This window comes from Labeo rohita, chromosome 13, assembly GCF_022985175.1.
Source record: "Labeo rohita strain BAU-BD-2019 chromosome 13, IGBB_LRoh.1.0, whole genome shotgun sequence".
NCBI classification, from domain to species: Eukaryota; Metazoa; Chordata; class Actinopteri; order Cypriniformes; family Cyprinidae; genus Labeo; species Labeo rohita.
The window spans coordinates 11,030,639-11,051,245 of NC_066881.1; the positions used below are offsets into that span (position 1 = coordinate 11,030,639).

General features: G+C 37.1%; 1 protein-coding gene across 3 annotated transcripts in view; it reads left to right on the forward strand.

Moving 5' to 3' along the window:
• The window catches only part of zgc:154058 (Transmembrane protein 150A-like), a 44,304-nt gene that overhangs the window by 15,102 nt on the left and 8,595 nt on the right, over positions 1 to 20,607 (forward strand). For all 3 annotated transcript variants that reach the window (XM_051126117.1, XM_051126115.1, XM_051126116.1), the window contains 2 exons: positions 1,887 to 1,954; positions 12,418 to 12,545. In XM_051126117.1, coding sequence (XP_050982074.1) covers positions 1,887 to 1,954; positions 12,418 to 12,545 — 196 coding nt within the window. The remainder of the gene's footprint in view (positions 1 to 1,886; positions 1,955 to 12,417; positions 12,546 to 20,607) is intronic.

Here is a 20,607-nt window from a genome sequence, read left to right on the forward strand (position 1 = left end):
TCACACAAGACTATCATATGAGCTGCGTCCCATATTGAAGGCTACGTCCTCTGTAGGCTGCATACGTCATTGAGGCGGTCTCATTTAAGAAAAGTAACCATTAGGTAACATCACGTAATTTAATTTTACTTTTCTTAAATAAGACATCTTTGTTGACGTATGCAGCCTACAAATGTGACCTCTGGAGGACGCAGCCAGTGATGGGAATGAAGGCGTTATAAATAAACGGCGGTTACTTACTGTTTCCCTTGTTACAACACCGTTACCATTACTGACAATAAAACACGGCGTTACTATGATTTATTATAATTTTACTTTTCATTTCATCTTAATGGATGCATTGTACCTGTATTTGATGAACAGTAGACTAGCCGGCGCTTTGTCTCACACACACGCAAAGAAAGATTTGAAGAATTTATCTGCTACATGTTAACGATATTCCTTGCTGTTTTTTACAGTCAAAATAGTTCATCCTTTGGATTCTTTAGCTTTTGAGAACTGCCAATTTCTCCGGTAGTAGGCGGAACTAATGTGCAAGCAGCAATCTCATTGGCTGGTGCTCACCTATTATTGCCCCTGTTCTGATTTCAGCAAATCAGTTTGAGCGAACGCAGACAATGTGATTAATATTCATGAACCCAGCAGCTCATTAATCCTTAGTGCATTTTATATTGTTATTAGTAGTAGAATTCGTAGTAGTTTTATCTTATCAGTATCATTTTTGTTTTTTTTTCCTTTTTTGTAGAAACACTAAATTACAAACAAAATCTTAAGCAACACCACCATAAGTTCAGTCAACATGGCAAATATGCATTCATACATGGTTATTCTAATTACTAAAGCTCTAATTGCTAACGTTTAATGCTAAATTATCATAATGTCATATCATAATGCTTGACTGACTGATAATGTACTTTCAGAAATGTAAAAACTGTGCCATCAAGCTTTATATACATATATGTATATAATATAATAGTATGTCAGATATTTAATTTTAAAATGTAATTCCTTTCATTTAAATTTCATTCAACATATTTAACATTGGGGGCATTCAAGTTATTTGACATATTTGAACATTTTTTTAAAAAGTAACACAGTAGTTATTTTCCCTGGTAATTAGTTACTTTTATAAAGATGTAACTGTTTATAATTATTATAACATTAAATTAAACATTCCCAACACTGGACAACACAGCAATGGTTTATCATGTCATGTTTATCATGTTCATGAGACTATTATAATGCTTTTAATTGGAAAATATATGGCAATTCTTCAATCTACGTACACAAGAAACAAAGCCATACAGGTTTAGAAGGACATGAGCATGATTAAATGATTTTGAACCAGAACTTGCATTTTTGGTCAAGATCCTAAGAGATTTGAAGTAGGTAGCCTGTCTTTCTCAACACTTTTCAGCTAATTGCCTGTAAATTTATGTGTGTTTACTTCATTTATTTGCAGCTGCATCTCCTTTTAAAGGCTTCATACCACAGTGACATGTTATATAAAACTGAAATGCTCTTTAGTAATGATTACCTGTGTGTTTATAAGGATAATGTCCTTTCATGGTGAGGTTGCTTGCCCAGTTGTTCATCCGTCAAGGCCCTGTCTTTGCTTATCTTTTGTCTTGTTCCCATACAGACTGACAGCTGTGTGAGAGATGCTAAGGGTCCTCAAGCCTCTTCTAGCTCTATCCCTCTTTTTCCCAATAACCCACAGCTGCCAGTGTGCTCCCAAGAGCCAAACAGGCCTATTTTAGTCAGCTGCCAATAGGAGTTCATCCCTCAGGACCCTTTGCTTTGGAATGTGCATATATGTATGTGTGTCTATTCATGCGGTGAAAATCCTGGGTATCTAACCTCTGTTTTGATCTTCTGATCTGCAGTAAATGTGGCACACTTCCTCCAGAAAGCTGCTTCTTCAGTCTCATCTGCAGCACCGGATCCTTTATGGGTGAGTTTACAATGCAGTGCTCCCACTTACAATACAGTTTAGAAGTCGGTACGTTTTTAAAAAATGTATGCTCACCGAGGCTACTATCATTTGATCAAAAATACAGTAAAACAGTAATACTGTGAAATATCATTGCAAGTTAAAAATAGCCATTTTCTATTTTAATATTTGAAAACATAATTTATTCCTGTGATGCAAAACTGAATTTTCAGCATTCAGTCTTCAGTGTCACGTGGTCCTTCAGAAGCCATTCTAATGTGCTGATTTGATGCTTAACAAACATTTCTTATTGTTATCAATGTTAAAAAAACAGTTGTGCTCTTACTTTTTTTTTATGGAATCCATGGTATTCTTTTTAATTTCTTTGATTAATAGAAAGTTCAACAGCATTTGTAAAATCACAAATGTGTCACTGTGTCACTTTTTGTAAATTTGATGTATTCTTGCAGAATAACAGTATAATTAAAAAAAAAAAAAAACATATTGGCCAGACTTTAAGAGCAGTGTACATTCTGTTCATTTTAGCTTTTATTTACATTTAATTTCACATAGTCACTATGGAAAGCACAAAAGCGCCACCTAGGGGTAAGTGATATAATATAATATAATATAATATAATATAAGTGAGCAAAACCTGACTGCTGTCACTTTAAGAGCTGCCCGGATCCAATATATCATTTAGGGCTGCAACAAACCGTTATTTTTTTAATCTAACGATTATTAGAACGATTAATCGACTAATCAATGATTATTTCACTGATTAATCAGTATATTTTGATTGATTATTCAGCTTTTGCAATTAGTTAAATATTGAGTTATACATATTCTAACAAATAAATAGGTCACTTCAGCTTTTGAAAACATTCTGTAACAACAATTATTATACAATTGATTTAGATATATTTGGCACACAAAATGAGATGACAGAGAAACTGTTATTCACCATTTAATTAGTTATATTAAAAATATCTCCTTTTGTAAGTCATATGGATAAGAAACAAAATAAAGGTATGTGATAAGACACTTTATTACTTTATTTTTGGATAAACTATTTTATTCACAACATAATCTCTCTTAAAATACCTTATAGGGTTATGATAATCAAAACAATCTTGAGCTAGATCAAGCTTTGATCTCTGCAAACCAAAGTATCAGTTTAATGAAATAATTATTTCCCAATAATAAAAAGATTTTGATAGCTTTATAATAGACAATAAATAAATAAACAACACGTTTTTCATGTTTAATTAATACGGTAAAGCTGCTTGACTGAAGACTATCTATTGCATAAAGTTCTATATAAATAAACGTGACATGACTGGATTATAGGGGTGTAACGGTACACAGATGTCACGGTTCGGTATGTACCTCGGTTCGGTGGTCACGGTTCGATATGATTTCGGTACAACAGGAAAAAAACAACAGATCTACTATGCTAAGTTTCATTTTACTTTGAACAGACTGTAGTACAAATTACATATATCAAATTATAATGTTATATATAAATACATACAAGGAATAAATACTTAAAATGTATTTGATTTAGTTAACATAAATAAGGGAAAAAACAGTGCAACACGTAACGTAGCCTATATATGAGTTTCAGTTCATTTTTGTGACGAAAGGAAACTTAAATGGCAGAAAGCGACATCCTGTTTGTTTTCTTTATTTTACAAAAGACCTTTTACAGTGATGCATTATTAATAAGACAATAAATGACACTGTTTTAAGTCGATTTTGCTGGTATAAGGAAACAGTTTGAAGTACAAAGCCTATAATTTACATAATAAATAATAGTTCAGCATTTAGATACATCGCAAATATAGAAATATTATGGAATATTTGGATTTGTGCCGAATGAGAGAGGTAGGATACAAGAGCACAAATCTCCATTTCGCAGACAGTTGAGTGCACAAGCCTTTAAAGTAATGCTATACTCCTTTGTCAGTGAGAGACGTGTACAGAATCAGCACATGATCACTGTCTAGTGGTCTTTGTTTTTAAGTGCGTAATTGGCATTTGCAGTTCTTCTGCTGGCGGTTATCAAACAGCATTGCATTACTGCGGGCGCCCCCTTCTGGATTGAGGGTGAATTGCCTGTATTTGTTGTAAGGCCTCATGCACCGAACCGAGATGCCCATACCGTGGTGGTTCGGTACGAATACACCCCTACTAGATTACTACATTCACATCGCTGTAATCCGAAGCGTTTTTAACTGTTGCTTTCACACCGCTGTCTGTTTCTGCTGTGTTTATTTCGTCATTGAGAGGAAAGCGCACAGCTTATATTTACATATTCATCCAAACACCGCTCAGGTTTGGCTGCGCTTTCTCTGAAGCGCTGTGTGTCGTCTTCTCCTAAATTGCATCCAGGAGTGATGAATTACATTCTTGCGCTACAGCACCACACTGGTCAAACCATGTTATTGCAGGCTCCTACGTTAGGTCATATGAGATTAAACGACTACTCGACAACAAAAATATTTGTATTTTTTTTTTATTGTCGATTAATAGTTTCAGCCCAAATACTGTTACACGTGTGTTTTCTGTCATTGAAGACCTAAATTACTGTTTATGAGGATACTTGTAAAGACGACGTCATGCGAGTGTGTAACCGCGATAGAGACGATAGTCCAAAATCTCTACGGTTGACAAATTTCTACGGGTTAATTGTGTATATCGGTATATCGCCCACCGTTAGCACCACTCTAAAACTTGCTGTGCGTCTGGCTAATGGGGATGCTCAAACAAAGAGCTCAGTGTTGACACTTTTTGGGAAAATCAACCTTCAGATAGCTTTCTTATAGATTTATCTGCATGTTAAGCTAGGAGAAAGTATTTAAAAATATGCAGATTGGACGCTTCAGTTTTAAGCATCAACTTCCTTTTTCCTCTCATTTACAGCATTCCTGAACTTTTTTATTTCGATTTTGGGATTGCAGATCAATCTGTAGCTCACTCCACAGTAAATGATTCCCATCTGTAGCACAATGATTCACTGTCTGGGCAGCAATCAGCTCAGGAAATGACAGGCTTAGTGTGTTTGCCTTTGTGTAATATCACCGCCACTGGTTGACGAACTATACAAGGCTAACTATCTTGAACATTACAAGTGTGTTTATGTTCACTCGTGTTAGATTTTTAAGGGAAGACATTATCATCTAAAAGCTGACGATACACACTGCTCATTCTGTAAACTTGTCTGGAAATATCAAAGTGTCACTTTGATATTTCACAACTCAAAAAAGCTGAGTGGATATGTGCGCTCAAGCATTTATAAAACTGAGCGGTCGACGCAGTCACTGCACATTACCAAGCGTTGTCATCAGGCGCCGAGAGAGTTGCTGTTCAGGAAGGATGAATCATCTTCAGAAATGATCTAAATTTAATTAGAATCACATCACAACAAAAACAATGACCAGCAGGCAAGCAGATAAACATGAACAGAAAATCCCCTAAAAATACAAATGTTAATAGCTACCATTTAGATATTTAAGTTATATTGGATTACAAAATCATATTTTTTAAAAGAACCACTCTTAAGACGTGCTCATGGCACTCCCTGAACATAAATTCAGCTGTATTCTGTGTGAGCAGAGCTATACTTCATGTAGTTACTGTCAGTTACAGCTGAGTGCAAACTATACAGCAGGTCTGTGAGAGGAGAGACTTGTAAAGAATCATTGGTTCAGTGTGACCTCTGACCTCAGCGTCTGGGCCTGGTGGCAGTGTTCATGCTGAGAGCTGAAGGGCTGTATTGTTGTGTTCAGTCCTGCACTCTGTGTAACGATAAGTGAGAGTGTTCTCCTGCTGGGAGATTCGGGCTCTGCCTGTTTGCACAAGGAAATTACCGTTGTTCATCCAACAATACAAGAAAGCGTTGTTTTGAATTCTTTTTGAAAGTGCTTTATGTAACACACGACTATCAAACAAAACCTACTTGAGTTCTACGTGATTTATCGCATCGCCGTTCCATGGGAATACAGTCTTAATACAGTTGTTTACTCTAAAAAAGTTTATAAAACGCAGTGCACGCCCCAAAAACGCATGCAGACTTTTCGATCAAGGGTGACCAGCGGTTCCCCAGGGCTGCATTGTTTTCTCATGGATTACATAATTCACAGTGTTCCCGAATCTGAGCTTTCAAGAGCTTTTTTTGAAGTCAGCATGGCAGTAGAGGAAACATCTCTCAGCACTCTGCCGCTCTAACAGAGGGGAAACAGGGTGGAGAGAGTTCACAGCAGGAACTGACCCAAGCTAGTTTAGGCTCCCATAGACCTTGTGACAGGACTGTTGTTTACTTTTATCTCTTGTTTTTTGTTCTCTTGAGGGAATGCTGCACCAAGGTAAAAACCCGTGATCCATAAATACACAGGTGTCGTCCCGCTAATGTGTTTGGGCTGCGGTATTTCCGCCACATTTCACTCCTTACAAACTGGAACCTTCTCGGAGCAGAGATACACAGAAATGAGAGATTATGTGACTGAGACTCTGTATAAGTACCCAAGGTGGTACTTCTTTACGAGATTCTTCCTCACAAGCCGCATTAAGAGCTAGGGGTAGACACAATTAACCGGTCAGGTGGTAGAGATTTTAAACTCCCGTGACGTTGCTGTGCTACGTAGTCACGAAAACTTATTGTTTGCACATGTTTTTAAGCATTGCTGTTTAAAAACAAGTTATTTTAAGCCATTGAAATGCTGTAAGCAGTGAAAGAGAACTCATTTCTGTAGATGTGCTGTCTGAGAGACGGTGCTCATAGAGTGCAGGAGTATTGAACCGAGTTATTTTTGTACTTTTTAGGCCTTGAACGGTTAAATACACACAGTTTTATGTGTCAAAATGCCTGTCTTTGCAAGTATCCTCATAAACACAGTAATTCAGGTTCTAAGGTAAAGCAAGCAGCTGAGAAAGAAAACACACGGGTAACAGTGTATTGGATCCAGGCAGCTCTTAAAGTGATAGCAGTCTAATGTTCCTGCTGTCTGTCATTTATGTTAATCACACACAAAAAAACAGAAAAACTCTTGACTAAATCTTTTTTGTAACTTTAGTAAGAAAAAATAAATATTTCATTTACAAAGTAAAGAATATGCAGTGTTTTTATACATTTGATTGCATTATACAATATATGTAACATTTCTGATTTATTTGTTACTGAAGTTCTTATTGCAAGGAGGCTTTGTCAAGCCAACATTCAAAGTCTGACTTGGCAAACCTTTATAACAGTGTACTTTAATACTTTAATTTGACTTTTTGAAATATAAGGCCTGAAAACCCTTTACAATAGCACTATTTCTGAAGAAGCACTTCAAATGTGCTTGAATTATTAAATGACAGTGTATCTATGAAATAAGTGTTTAATTTTTTTTATTAAGAACATATCTTTTCATGCAAGTTCCTGCAATTCAAAAAACATACTTTTTTTTGCTACTTTCAGTTAGTCATAAAACTATAAAAAGTACTGACAGTATTGTATAAACATGGCTAAAGATGCAAAAAAAGGGACAGATGAACCGATTCAATTAAGTGAGTCATTTACGCTGGATTCAGACTCGTGAATTCAATCATTCATTTCAAGCGGTTCACTTGCTAAAACCAAATCCAATGGAATGAGCCTTTTAAAACTCTGAATCAGTTAAACCACTGTGTTGCAAAATGTTTCACTGTTTTGAAGCGCTCCAATCAGACTGTGTATCGCAAATTATTTTAATTTAGATTGGGACTTTAATTCGCGTATCGCAAGTCATTGGATTTAGATCAGAACTTAGCATATTACGAATCATTCAGATAGGTACTTTGGAGCAGATTTGTGAATAATTTTGTTAATTGAATGATTCGCGTCCATGCTCCTGATCATTATTCAGAATGGCACTTCAGAGCATGGGTCGCAAATCATTTGCTTCAGATCGGAACTTCGGAGCATAGATTGCGGATCGCAAATTATTTGATTCAGACCAGGGTTTCGGAGCTGGTTCGTAAATCTTTTTTTCCGTTTTTTTTTTCTTTTTATTACAGTACAGTTATAAACACAAAACAAACAAAAATAAAGTATACACAAATACAAATCCCATAAGAAAATTAACCATGGTTTTGCTATTATAAAAGAGTAGTAAACAAGTTTTTTTTGTATAACCACTGTTTAACTACAAATACCATGGTTAAGCTATGGTTGGTGTAGGAAAACCATGGCTAATTTGTGGTTACCATGGTTTAACTATAGTAGCCATGTGGGGTTTTTTTTTGGAGTAAGGGATGTGTTGGCAGAAAACAAAAAAACTAAACAAAAAAAGTAATACATTTACACCTTAGAGGACACATAGCTTTTTTAGGATTAACAGATATACTTGTCTAGATCTACTTTGAATAAAGAAAAGAGAGGTTTAGAGCAAGATTTTTTATGCATTATTTTTGCTAATTTGTTTTATTAGTATGTTTTATCTCTTTATTGTTTGATAAGTGAGATCTCTGATTGAAGTGCTTGTAAATCAAAAGTAGTGCTTGAAAAGTCCTGTAATTTCATTTTACAGTATCTGTACGAACCCTGTTATAAATTATTTATATACCTGTTTTGTTTGTATTAATTTCAAATCTACTTTCTTTTATTTTAAATTAGAATTGCAATATTGCATCTCTCAATTCAAAAATTCAGTTCTGAATAATACACAACACTAATTTGCAAGCATCCTGTCTGGCATTCCTAGGGTTCTCTTACGCTGTCATGTTGACGCCAGACCAATGACATGCTCAAGGCATATTACTCGCCTTGACCTTTTAAAATCTGAAATATCAAGCTCGAGAGGCACATTTTCAGACTAAACGTTGCCATTACTGTAAAGTGAGTTTGATTGGAGTGGAGCATAGCTTTGTTTGTCTGTTAAGTGTGGTGGTAGTTACACAGCAGAAATAATAATTGCCCAAGTCCAATGGGCACCATGTGTTTCTGAGTCCTCAGTTTTGTGTCCTGCGGAACGCGTTTCCAGGAAACCGTGCTTACAAACACACCTACACACAAACATATACACAGACAGGCAGTTGGAAAGACTCTGACCTTTTCTGACCTTTTCGTTACACCCATTTAGAAGAATGGGATTTTGCGGTTGTCCAGAGCACAAGAAGATACCGTTTAAAGTTAGTCAGCGGTAAGCAGATATATTTAGCCATTTGCAGATTGCTGTCTCTGCTGAATTCCCATTGTTCCTTAGCCCGTATCTACTGAGGGCCCATTCATGAGAGAAACATCAACAGTAAATGCTTGGGAAGCAAGACTGCAGCTGACAGCGTAGTCTAATGCAGTAAACAACCATTACGCGCCACGGTCTCTGTTGCGTCGTATCAGCTGGATTTTATTAAACAGAATTAATTTCCTTCGCCTGCAGACTTGTTGTTTGTTTTTCCATGCTCGTAACTTCTACACCATCCCAAATAAGGTACTACCACTTATATGTAGTTACATCTTATATGTAGCATTGGCTTACTTATGAAAAGACCAGCATGTGTTTTGTTTTGGATGCTGGTCCTCAGTGAGCTCTTGATTTAGGTTAACCAGCAAGTCCTTCTTGATTGACCAGCTTCACCGTGCTGGTTGACAGCACTAACCAGCATGTTAATTCATGCTGGTCCTTCCTGCAGTGTTTCGATACTATAAGTAATCTTGACAGTCATCGTCATGACAGCTTTAATGTTGACTAGGAGTGTTTCTGGGAGGTTGATTGGGTTGAGAAAGGAGGGGTGGTTTATTGTCTGCCCCCCCCACCTTCCACTTTGCCACTCTAACGGGCCACATCTGCCCCAGTCAGTTTTCATTAAGCATTAACCCAGCAGTAAAACAGTTGAGCAGACTGTAGCAGCGTGATTTACGTTAGCGATCTCACCATGAAGCCCCTCTTTTATCCACTCTCTCCTCATCTTTCCACATTAGAATTTCTAGAAAAACAATGAGTATTTTCTGGTCCAAAGAATACTGGAAATAATGTTTTTTCAAAGTAAGGCTGACTCAGTTGTGCAGAGGCCAGCTGGTTTGGAAAGGAGTAAAGAGACGATCCTTCTTATGTCTCATTTGTAAGGTCACACTAACCTAGTAAAATAACGTACTGTACGCCTTCATGACTTTTTTGTACAAACATCTGATAAAACAACCTAACGACAGCAAATTAACTTGTCCCTGTACTTCAAATAATAGTTTAAGCTGGATTTTGGAAGCAAAACTGAGATTTTTTTTTTAGAAGAAATTCATAGTTTTACATTACATTACAATAGAAAGAAGTTATTTAAGATTGTAATAATATTTTTAAACATTTACTGCATTTTTAATTAAATTAATGCAGCAAAAGTTAGTATAAGAGACGTTTTTCGAAAACAAATTTGTATGAAAAAATAAAAGTTCTAATATATTATAAAATAACTAGGCTTCAGCATCCCTGTGACCGTAAAGAGGACAAGTGGTTTGGAGAATGGATGTATCGATGTAGGCTGTATTTTTGTGATTATGTTATCTGGACTGTTTGGCCGTTTCTGTGCATATTTTCTAAAACACTGATTGGTGATTGTCACTTAAAGGAGAAGTCCACTTCCAAAACAAAGATTCACTTACAATGTACTCACCCCCTTGTCATCCAAGATGTTCATGTCTTTCTTTCTTCAGTCGAAAAGAAATTGTTTTTTGAGAAAAACATTTCAGGATTTTTCTCCATATAATGGACTGCTATGGTGCCCCAATTTTGAACTTCCAAAATGCAGTTTAAGTGCGGCTTTAGACGAGCATTTAAGATTAAAAAGTATATAAATAATATTATTTTTATGAAAATTACAGATCGCTAGATAAGCTAGATAAGACCCTTCTTCCTCGGCTGGGATCGTTTACATTTAAACTGCATTTTGGAAGTTCAAAATTGGGGCACCATATCAGTCCATTATATGAAGAAAATGCAGAAATGTTTTCCTCAAAAAACAATAATTTCTGAAGAAGACTGAAGAAAGAAAGACATGAACATCTTAGATGACAAGGGGGTGAGTACATTATATGTGAATCTTTGTTTTGGAAGTGGACTTCTCCTTTAAAGGCACAATGTGTACATTTTCACCACTAGAGGGGGCATATTCAAAACAAACAGAGAAACAAAGGCATAGTTTGATGATGCAGTGATTAAATGTGGAATCATGTGAGTTGTAGTCTTCATCCCCCACAGCCAATGCAATCCATCGGGATTCTGGCAGAAATGTTCATGGATGAGCTAATGTATTAAAGACTTATTAAGGTCACTGTAGTATGAAGCAGGGGATGAAGGACGAGCGCAATACACAGCTCGAAAGCAGCGCAGCTTTTATTATGCCACAGTCAACTGCTTCTGCTTCTTCCGGTCATGCGTATGAGGTAAAACAGCACTGTTTTATCATACTAGATACATTTGAGTGTGTTGAAAGTTCTGTTATAATGCTACTCTGTGCGCTTGTCACCTGTCTGATAAAATGCATAACATATTAAAGTGTCTCTAACCAGAAAAATCAGGAAACTCAAGGGTGCATGACGTCATTGGCAGGCTAAGCAATGACACGGTCCGTTACACTAGTTAAAATTGCTTATTTCTCTGGATTTAAACATTCTTTGAAACATTTGGGATAATGTAAGAACACAAGTGAGCAAAATATATAACACTATTCTAGTGGTTTTTGGATATTTTAATCAAACAATCTTACCAACCAGTTTCTGTCAAACTGTTTATCACAAATACGTATATGTGTCACTACTTGGGCTTCTGGAGAAAAAAATTAGAAATGCCTCTTAGATATCATCTTAGATGTACGTCAGTGGAACATTTCTCAATGAGGAGTTGAAGTCATTAAAAGATAAGGGCATGTTACAACAGATTTTTTCTTTTTCAGTTTTTTCCCCAATTGTTTTGGATAGTACACATCTTCCTTCTACTCACCAAAGCCAGTGGAGTTTTACTTTTGGACCCTTTTTATAATGATAACATTGTATACCTTGAACAAAACAGTGTCTGCCAAATATGAATGAAAATATGAACTCACATACTTTAGAAATCTTAGGGATAGTTCACCCAAAAATAAAAACCCCCATGTCAACCCGTAAGACCTTCGGTTATCTTCAGAACACAAATTAAAATATTTCTGATGAAATGTGAGAGCTTTCTGACCCAAAATTATTCTCATATCTTCATAAAATTATGGTTGAACCACTAATGACAGACTTTTCATTTTAGGGTGAACTATCCTTTTTAAACTGCAAAATGTTGTTATAACATTTGACTGGGCATGCCTAAGTGAAGGTTGCAGACTGTTCAGATAATAGGCACAAACTGTTTTGTATTTCAAGACCACATTGTTGAAGGCTGCTAGGCTTTTCATTAAGAGTTGAAATTTGTATTTTAAATTTATGCTTGACAATTTTTATAATGAAGCATTTTAATAGTGGTGTTTCTTTTTTCTCTTCCCACTCTTAGTTATGGTGATCGTATTGCTACGGTATGCCCATGTGATAGAGAAGCACCAGAACTGTGTGTTAAACACAGCAAGTCTCTCCACTGGCTGGATCTGTGCCGCAGGACTCATCATGGTCGGCAACTTCCAGGTACAGCTTGCATAATCCTTACTTACTTGGGTACAAAAACTGCTCCGCATCAGCACAGGAAGTTTTCTCTAGAGTCTTCAGGTTGAACATTTGACAGCAGAAAGGGAAACACACTCTCATAAGCTTCAGGCTCTTATTTATGCACAGTGGCTTCCTGTAGAAACACTGGTGTGACGGGGTGTAGAGCTGGTGATTTATACAAGACTAGACAAATGTTTGGACACACCTAGTCATTGTTTATTAGCACTATTTTTTCCTCCATTAAATAAATGTATATATTTAATGACTATTTTTTGCCTCGAACCTTCTTTAGCCTCATCATATTTTAAAAAAATGGAAAAACACAAATTAATTCCACTGTGTCCCAATCTTTGGCTCCCAGGTCTTTGTGCATGCTTATGTTTGTGAGTGTATCTTAGCGTGCAGTTGTGTGCATGTGTATATATCAGTGTTTGGGTTAGTTTTTTGTTAAATATTTCTTGAGAATACCCGTGTCATCCATGCTTGAGTTATATTTTATTCCCCTTCGACCCTGGATCCTCCTTCAGAGTGTTTAGATGAGCGATAAACGGCAGACTCCATAAACCCCCTCATGCAGAGCCACATGCTCCTCTGAGACCTGTGAAACCAACATCCTTTACCTTTATTCATGAATCGGTGCGAACCCTTGGCGACAGCGTCTTTGCAGGTTGAAATGTTTGGACGTTTGGCCGAGTGCCCAGACCGCTAGCGATGCGGGGAGGTCGGCCAACGGGGGCATCGCAGGTTTTTATGGGCTGGTTGCCATAGAGACAGAAGGGGGGAGACAAATCTTTCTCCTGATAATATAAGCACTCGTGTCTTAACTATGTACTCTATCAAAAGCAATGCATAACCTTATGTGTTGGAGCACAGGATCAGACTTGTTTGTCCATCCCTCACTGCAGCATGCTGTTTATATGTCTTTAAATTAACTTTCATAGGCAGGTGTTAAAAAAGAGGTTTAAACTTTTATCCTTGCAGTATAATGAATGAATACAGCTTATCAGCAATTTTGTTATTGACTTAGAGTTATTTTGGTTTTGCTCCCCTGCATATTTGAAATGTTTTGAAATCAAGCAAAGCTACTCCCTTGTATTTCTTTAAGCTTGGACCGCTAGCTGGGCATTGAAACATTTGTTTGTTACTTCCTGAGATGGTCTGACGCACAAAACTTTGATTTGCATCAAAAATATCTTAACTTGTGTTCTGAAGATGAACGAAGGTCTTACAGGTTTGGAACGTCAAGACGGTGAGTACTTAATGACAGAATTTAAATTTTTGTGTAAACTGTTCCTTTAAAAGATGGACAGATGAATAGATGAACAGAAATTTCTCATATTTCAAAATATTAGCATTTTTGTTTTGAGGATGAATGAAAATCTTACGGGTTTTGGAGCAACATGAGGTTGAGTAAATGATAACAGAACAAACCCTAACCCTTTAACCAGCTTAACCAGATTCACCAGAAGGATCATGACACTCAGCAGCATCTCCAGCATGAAAAAAATCATGGAAATTCGTGCTGGTCTAATCCAGTCTTTCCAGCAGGGAAGATAGCTTTAATGCCTTACGTTTAGTCATTATGATAATACAGGACCACCCGCGCTGTGTGGAGACCAGCAGTTGTGTACTAAGAAGAGAGACCCATGTTTGGGTCGCACATGTGAAGTCTGCAGTCCATTAGGTCACGTTTGCCAGCCCCCCTTCCCATTCCACTCTGCTGTTTTCCTCCATCTGTAGTCTGGAGCTGGTCAAGGAAAAAAAAAAGCAGTCTGCTCCTGAAGTCCCTCCCACATTCTCTGTTTGTGCAAGGAAAACGTGTATGGAACGTTCCTGCCCACTGCCTGCCACATTGTGCTCCAGTCAGGCCTTCATTAAGACAAGCTGATATGCAACAGGGATGCTGTTTGCCAAATAAAACTCCCTTGACTTCAGAGGAGTACAAACTGTTGCAGTGGATTGCAGCAAAAATGTCTTAAAGGGGTGCTATTATGCTTTTTGACTTTTTGAATTTTAGTCAGTGTGTGGTGTGTATCTTTGGGCATAAAAAATGATGTCACAACGCTGTCCATTAGAATATCAGTAAATTAAATCCCGCCTACGGAAATTCAGATTGTTGGAGGGAGGGTAGGGACGAGGTGGGGGATTAGCCAAACTTTAGCTGTGCAGTGCGGAGAACCACTTCAACGAGCCGCAGTTTGGCGGGTATCAACACAAGCATTGACTAGAGTGGCCGCTTCAGAGCAGTAACGCGCCGCAGACGTGTGCAGTACAAGGGGTCGAAAGACATGCCGAAGCCACGATCTACTCCGGTTGCCGCATCGGAGCCGTAACGCGTCGCAGACGTGTGCAGCGTGTGGTAAGAGATTTATTCATCATGCAGTGTAGATAGCTTCACATATAACGCGAGTGTTTTTTAAAATGCATAAACTTGCACTAGAATAGGCTAGGCTGATCAGTGATGTTCTTTGATAATGTTAGGCTGCTTTTATCCTTATGCTGGAGCTGGTTTCGGGCAATGAAACTAAATATGTAAAATAATTAAACAAATTGGCACGATAATATCATGTATCTGCGATCACGCAGGCAGAGGATAGGACTCAGCACTACTGTAGCGTATTATTTACTAATGAAGTACATCCATCCATAATAAAAAGTGCCTCAAACGGCTCCCGAGGGGTCTCCTGTAGCGAATCGATGCGTTTTTGTAAGAAAAATATCCATGTTTAAAACGTAAGATTCACTATTAATCTAGCTTGCGCTAACTGCTTTGACAAGGCACGTGGCAGTACTGAAACAGCGTCTAAGCTGTTAGCCAATCACAACGCACTGGGACAACTAACCAATCATAACACATTTCCATTTTTCGTAAGGCTGGCCTTCACTAAACCCGGAACTAATCGAGCTATTTGTGCCAGGCTGGGGAGAAAGGTATTGTAATAATGTAAATTATGTAAAAAATAATGTGTTTTTCGAACCACCAAGCATGAAAGCATGTTCTAGTACACCCCCAAAACAAAATCAAGACTTCGAAAAAGAGCAAAATAGGACCCCTTTAAAACCCCCATGAAATCTAAATGTTTTTCAGGTCATCTGTATGTATGCTAGTGTCATGTGGATCATGTGACACTTAAAGGGATAGTTCATCGAAAAATAAAAATAAATTAATTATTCACCCTCATGTCGTTTCAAACCTGCAAGACCTTAGTTGATCTTTGGAACACAAATTAAGACATTTTTGATTAAATTTGAGAGCTTTCTGACCCTCCATAGACAGCAACAAAACTGACATGTTCAAGGCCCAGAAAGTTAGTAAGGACACTGATGTCACTATTTTATGATGGACTATTTTAATGATGTCCTTACTACCTTTCTGGGCCTTGAATGTATCAGTTGCATTGCTGTCTATGGATGGTTAGAAAGGTCTCAAATTTCATGTCTGTCTTTGTGTTCTAAAGATGAACATGAGTAATTAATGCCAGAATGATTATTTTTGGGTGGACTGTCCCTTTAAATTTCACATGATCCACATGACACTAGCATACATACAGATGACCTGAAAAACTAAAATCTATTGTAATTTTTGGAATGGTTGTGAATCAGCAAACCCCACGTAAAACAGATTGTGCGGACCAAACCGTAAGTCGTAGAGACTTGAAACTTGGAGCGATGGTAGTACTCAAACACCTACAATGTGACCAATCGGCCTGACAGGGGTGCTACAGCGCTCAAAAGTACGAAATCGCTCACTAACTCGTCAGTTTGATTGTCAGTCACAGGCTCAAGTATTTGAAATTTTTTGAAAAACTTACTTTTGTGAACTAGTCCTAGGTTTTTCACCCGATCGGAACCAAACCAGTGCACAAAGATTCTCTGGAGAATGAATATCAATAATTATCAATAAAAGTTGAACTTTTATTCAAAGGGGTGCCAAAACGTTCTAAGTGGGCAGGGCCACTTTTAGTAAAATGCTTATTACTCCTGAACAGAATGAGATATCTCCGCCAAACTCAGAACATTTATGTAAGAGCTCAATCTGAGGTCACAGGTGAAAAATCTTAAAGCTTGGCTGCTTGGTGGTGCTATAAGAAACACATAAAAATGGCTATAACTGTGCAACCATTTGTCCTATCAAGATGAAAATAGGTGTGTACGGTCTTGGTCCAAAGTGCCATAAGTGTCTACAAGGACATTTGCAAATCGCAAAAAACATGGCCGCCATTGGCCGATGAAGTTTGAGCACCTGTTAGACAAGGCTAACGGAGACCGATCGTAACGTAATCCCTTTTTAAGGGATTGTAGGTTGGATGTTTTTTTGCACATACACATGATATTCGTATCATATGATAGAGCTCCTTATTGTGGACAACTTTGCCTCTAGAACTACTGCTGTCAATCAAATCGTATGAGATTAAGAAGTATAAAAACCTACTTTAGTGAACTAGTCCTAGGTTTTTCACTCAATCTGGAAAAAAAACAGTGCAGTACAATTCTCTAGACTCCGTAGGCCAATAGTTATCCAAAAAAGCTGAAATTTACACTTTAGGAAGCTATACCGGGGTCATTTAGAGAAGGGGCATGTCCAAATTTACCCAAAATCCTATAAAGCCTAAAGGAAAACTCAAAACTTCACAAAACCTGGTGAGCGTATGCAACAGGTGATTCTAAACAAGCACACACAGTTTTATGGAAAAAAACAACAAATATTAAAAAACTAAATATTTCTATGGTAAATTACCTGGATTTGAATCATTGATTTAGGTGGTTACAGGCTAGCTAAATAATGTCTTTTTCTCTTATGTGCTTAATTGCCTTAAAATAAAAAAGCACTTGAACCCCGGCAATCGCTGCTTGCAGCTAAATTTATTATTATCATCAATGTTGAACAGTTGTGCTGCTTAATATATTTGTAAAAACCGTGATACATTTTTCAGGATTCTCTAGTAAATAGAAAGCACTTGTTTGATATGGAGATGTTTTGTAACATTATCAATGTCTTAACTGTCACTTTTGATTTATTTAATGTGTAAAAATATCATACTTCCTCCAAACTTTTGAACCTTTCATGTTTGAAATTTATCGTCTTCCTCTACTGGGAAAAACAGACCAAAAATATTGATGACTCATCCTGTACTATACAGATGTTTGTTAGATCAGATGCTTTCTAGCATAGCAAATCATGGATCATGGCTGTGATGTAACTAAAGTCTGTTTTTTTACAGAACAAATCCCTCAAAATGTCCTGTTCTTGTTTCACTAGGAAATATGTCAACATAGGAAAGAACACTGCTCTCGTAAAGTGACCTCACAGGGTCTTAAAAGCCATGAAATGTATTTTTTACTTCCTTAATGTGAAATATTTCCAAGTGAATGGAATATTTAACAAGAAAAATGCTTAGTAGGGGACTTGATTTTATCCATTGGGAATTGTTTGAGAAGTTCAAATGGATCCTGGTGCTTGGAGGGAAGTTGTTGAAAATCAAGATGGCCTGGTGACTTTGGCCAAAAGGATAATTGTTTTAGAGATTATCCTATTTTGACAGACATGCTTTCTTTAGAATCACATGCACCAGTGATCATGCACAATACAGTAAACTGATTTAATTGCAGATGATTGAATTGCTCAATTGCAGTACAGTCCAGCCTTTCAAAAATTTGTATTTAACACTTTTTGAAAATTATATTTGAAAATTCAGATGTACTTATTTCATTCTCATCACCAACGTTCGATCCCAAAATATTTTTTGGATCGAAAAATGGATTGCTCCATCCTTTCGGTTTTCTACGAAATGGAGGGTAGGTTACTGGAAATGTGGGTGAATGAGTCACGGCGTACCATGTGCTGTGTGTACGGAGTACAGAGCGACCATGATCTGACAGGCAGGAGAGGCGGGAAAGTGCACGTGGCCCAAACGCCACATCTGCACCTCATCAGCAAGCCTGCCTGCCCTTCTGGAGCGTTACACCGCTGCGGTGTAAGATGACAAGGGCGCAGGCAGAGTCTCATTATTAGAATCAGGAAAAAGGGAAGTCACGTTATGTAACTTGACTGTGCTGTTTCTGTGTTCAAAATTTGATAGATCTTGATAGCCCTGATGGTCTAGGAATTCAAGTTTTGGTTTCAGAATGCTGAGGTGCGCTTTCACAGAACTAGACTTGGAAGAACAAAGCTTCTTGAAGTGTGTCCTGTTTTGATAGGTACAGGTGTGTGGCCGCCCTGTTTCAGCAAACATGTCTGAGCTTGCTGTAAGAGCTGTGCTAGACTGCTGCCTTGTGTTTCCCGTAAGCTAAAGCCCTATTTAAATGAGTCTTTTCCTGTGTAGATATACAGTTGCAATCAAAATTATTCACCCCCCTTGACCTGAGAACAAAATTTTATGAAAACAACTCAACAAAGGCATCAGTACACTATTGGAGAACGTTTATTAATACACTTTTGAGTAATTCTGAGAACGTAAGTTGATGAATAATGAAAAAAAAAAATCTAACTGGCTCCATAAACGTTCATGTTTAAAATTATCCAACCCCCCCAAAAGTAAAATTTGGTTATTCTTTAAAACCACCAATAAACACTGATTGGAAGTGCTTAGAAGCTTCTGTCACCTCTTTACTGCAGTCTTTGCCCATTCATCAGCTGAAAAAGCTTTATGATAACTGATAATCACCACTGATAATCTTTGGTTTTCACTTTGCCACTTCTTTATTTAAAAATATTTTCAGTGAGAATTTAATCTGGAGACTGAACAGGCCACTCAAGCACATTCTATGACTGATCCCTGAACCAAGCATAAGTAGATTTGGATGTATACTTTGGGATGATTGTCCTGCAGGAAAATCCACTGATCATCAACTTCAGTCTTTGCACCAAAGGCGTCACAATTCTTGTTAAAATGCTTCATGATATCCTTCATACGGTTATGATTTCCACTTCATGCTACAGTAAAACAACCCCATAACAGGACTGGCCCACCTCCAGGTTTTGACAATGGAGATGGCGTTCTTTTTTGCACCAGACGTACCGGCGATCCATAGGTCCAAAACAATTTTTTTTGTTTGCTCAACACCCTCAAAGGTTTTCTGGTACAACACACTTTAAACTAAGGAATAAGGCTGTCATCTGTGTCTCCAGGAACTTTCACTGTCTTGAAAATCTTCATGTAGCCTTCGACTTACTAATATAAATAAAACTATTTCTTCTTTATAGCTTTGTGACAGCTCTGTTGACTTTGCCATATTTGCTACTCAGCTTCAGCATATGCATGGGCTAACTGAAGCTCAAGCTAATTCTGTTTTTAATAGAGTTTCTAAAGGCTTAATTGTGTTTAAGACAATTTTATTTCCTACCATAAAAATAAGTGACCTAAAAATAGCCATGTTGAATAGGGGTTGAATAATTATGACATAGCTGTGTTATTAAAAAATCCTATAACTCAAAAACAATACATTATATATTGACATGATCACTTCTAATATGCCAGTAAACTGTTGTAGATGCAATTTTTATAAAGTCCTGGATCTTCAGAAAAGCTTGTATTTGTAAAGTACTGCAGTCTCTGGGTGGTTGAATAATTTTGATTGCAACTGTACTTTTAAGCTCATCCAAATCAAATAGTGTTTTTCTCACATAACCATGGTGAAAATTACTATGCAAATTATCTATAGTTTTTTGGCAGTTTTCAGGGATCATCAGAGAATGTAGTCTGAGATTTGTGGTATATTATTTTGATTGCTCCCCCTTATTTATTTTGACCTTTGTTGAATTCTAAAACTAAAACTAAGTTATTGGTGTGGTGCCATTACTCATATTGTGACATTAACCCTTAATTTTTATAGAATTATTAGTCAGAAAAATTGTTTTTTTTTTTTTAAAAGCAGAACCTTATATAAATATAATATATATTTATAAAAATCTGGGGAAAATGTTTACACGTTTTTTTGTTGAGCATCAAATTAGATACATCAAGCTTTTATGGCTCATATGAAGCTCATACACAACACCTCAGTTTTATTCAGGGGCCCAAACTTTGCAAAAATATTCAGT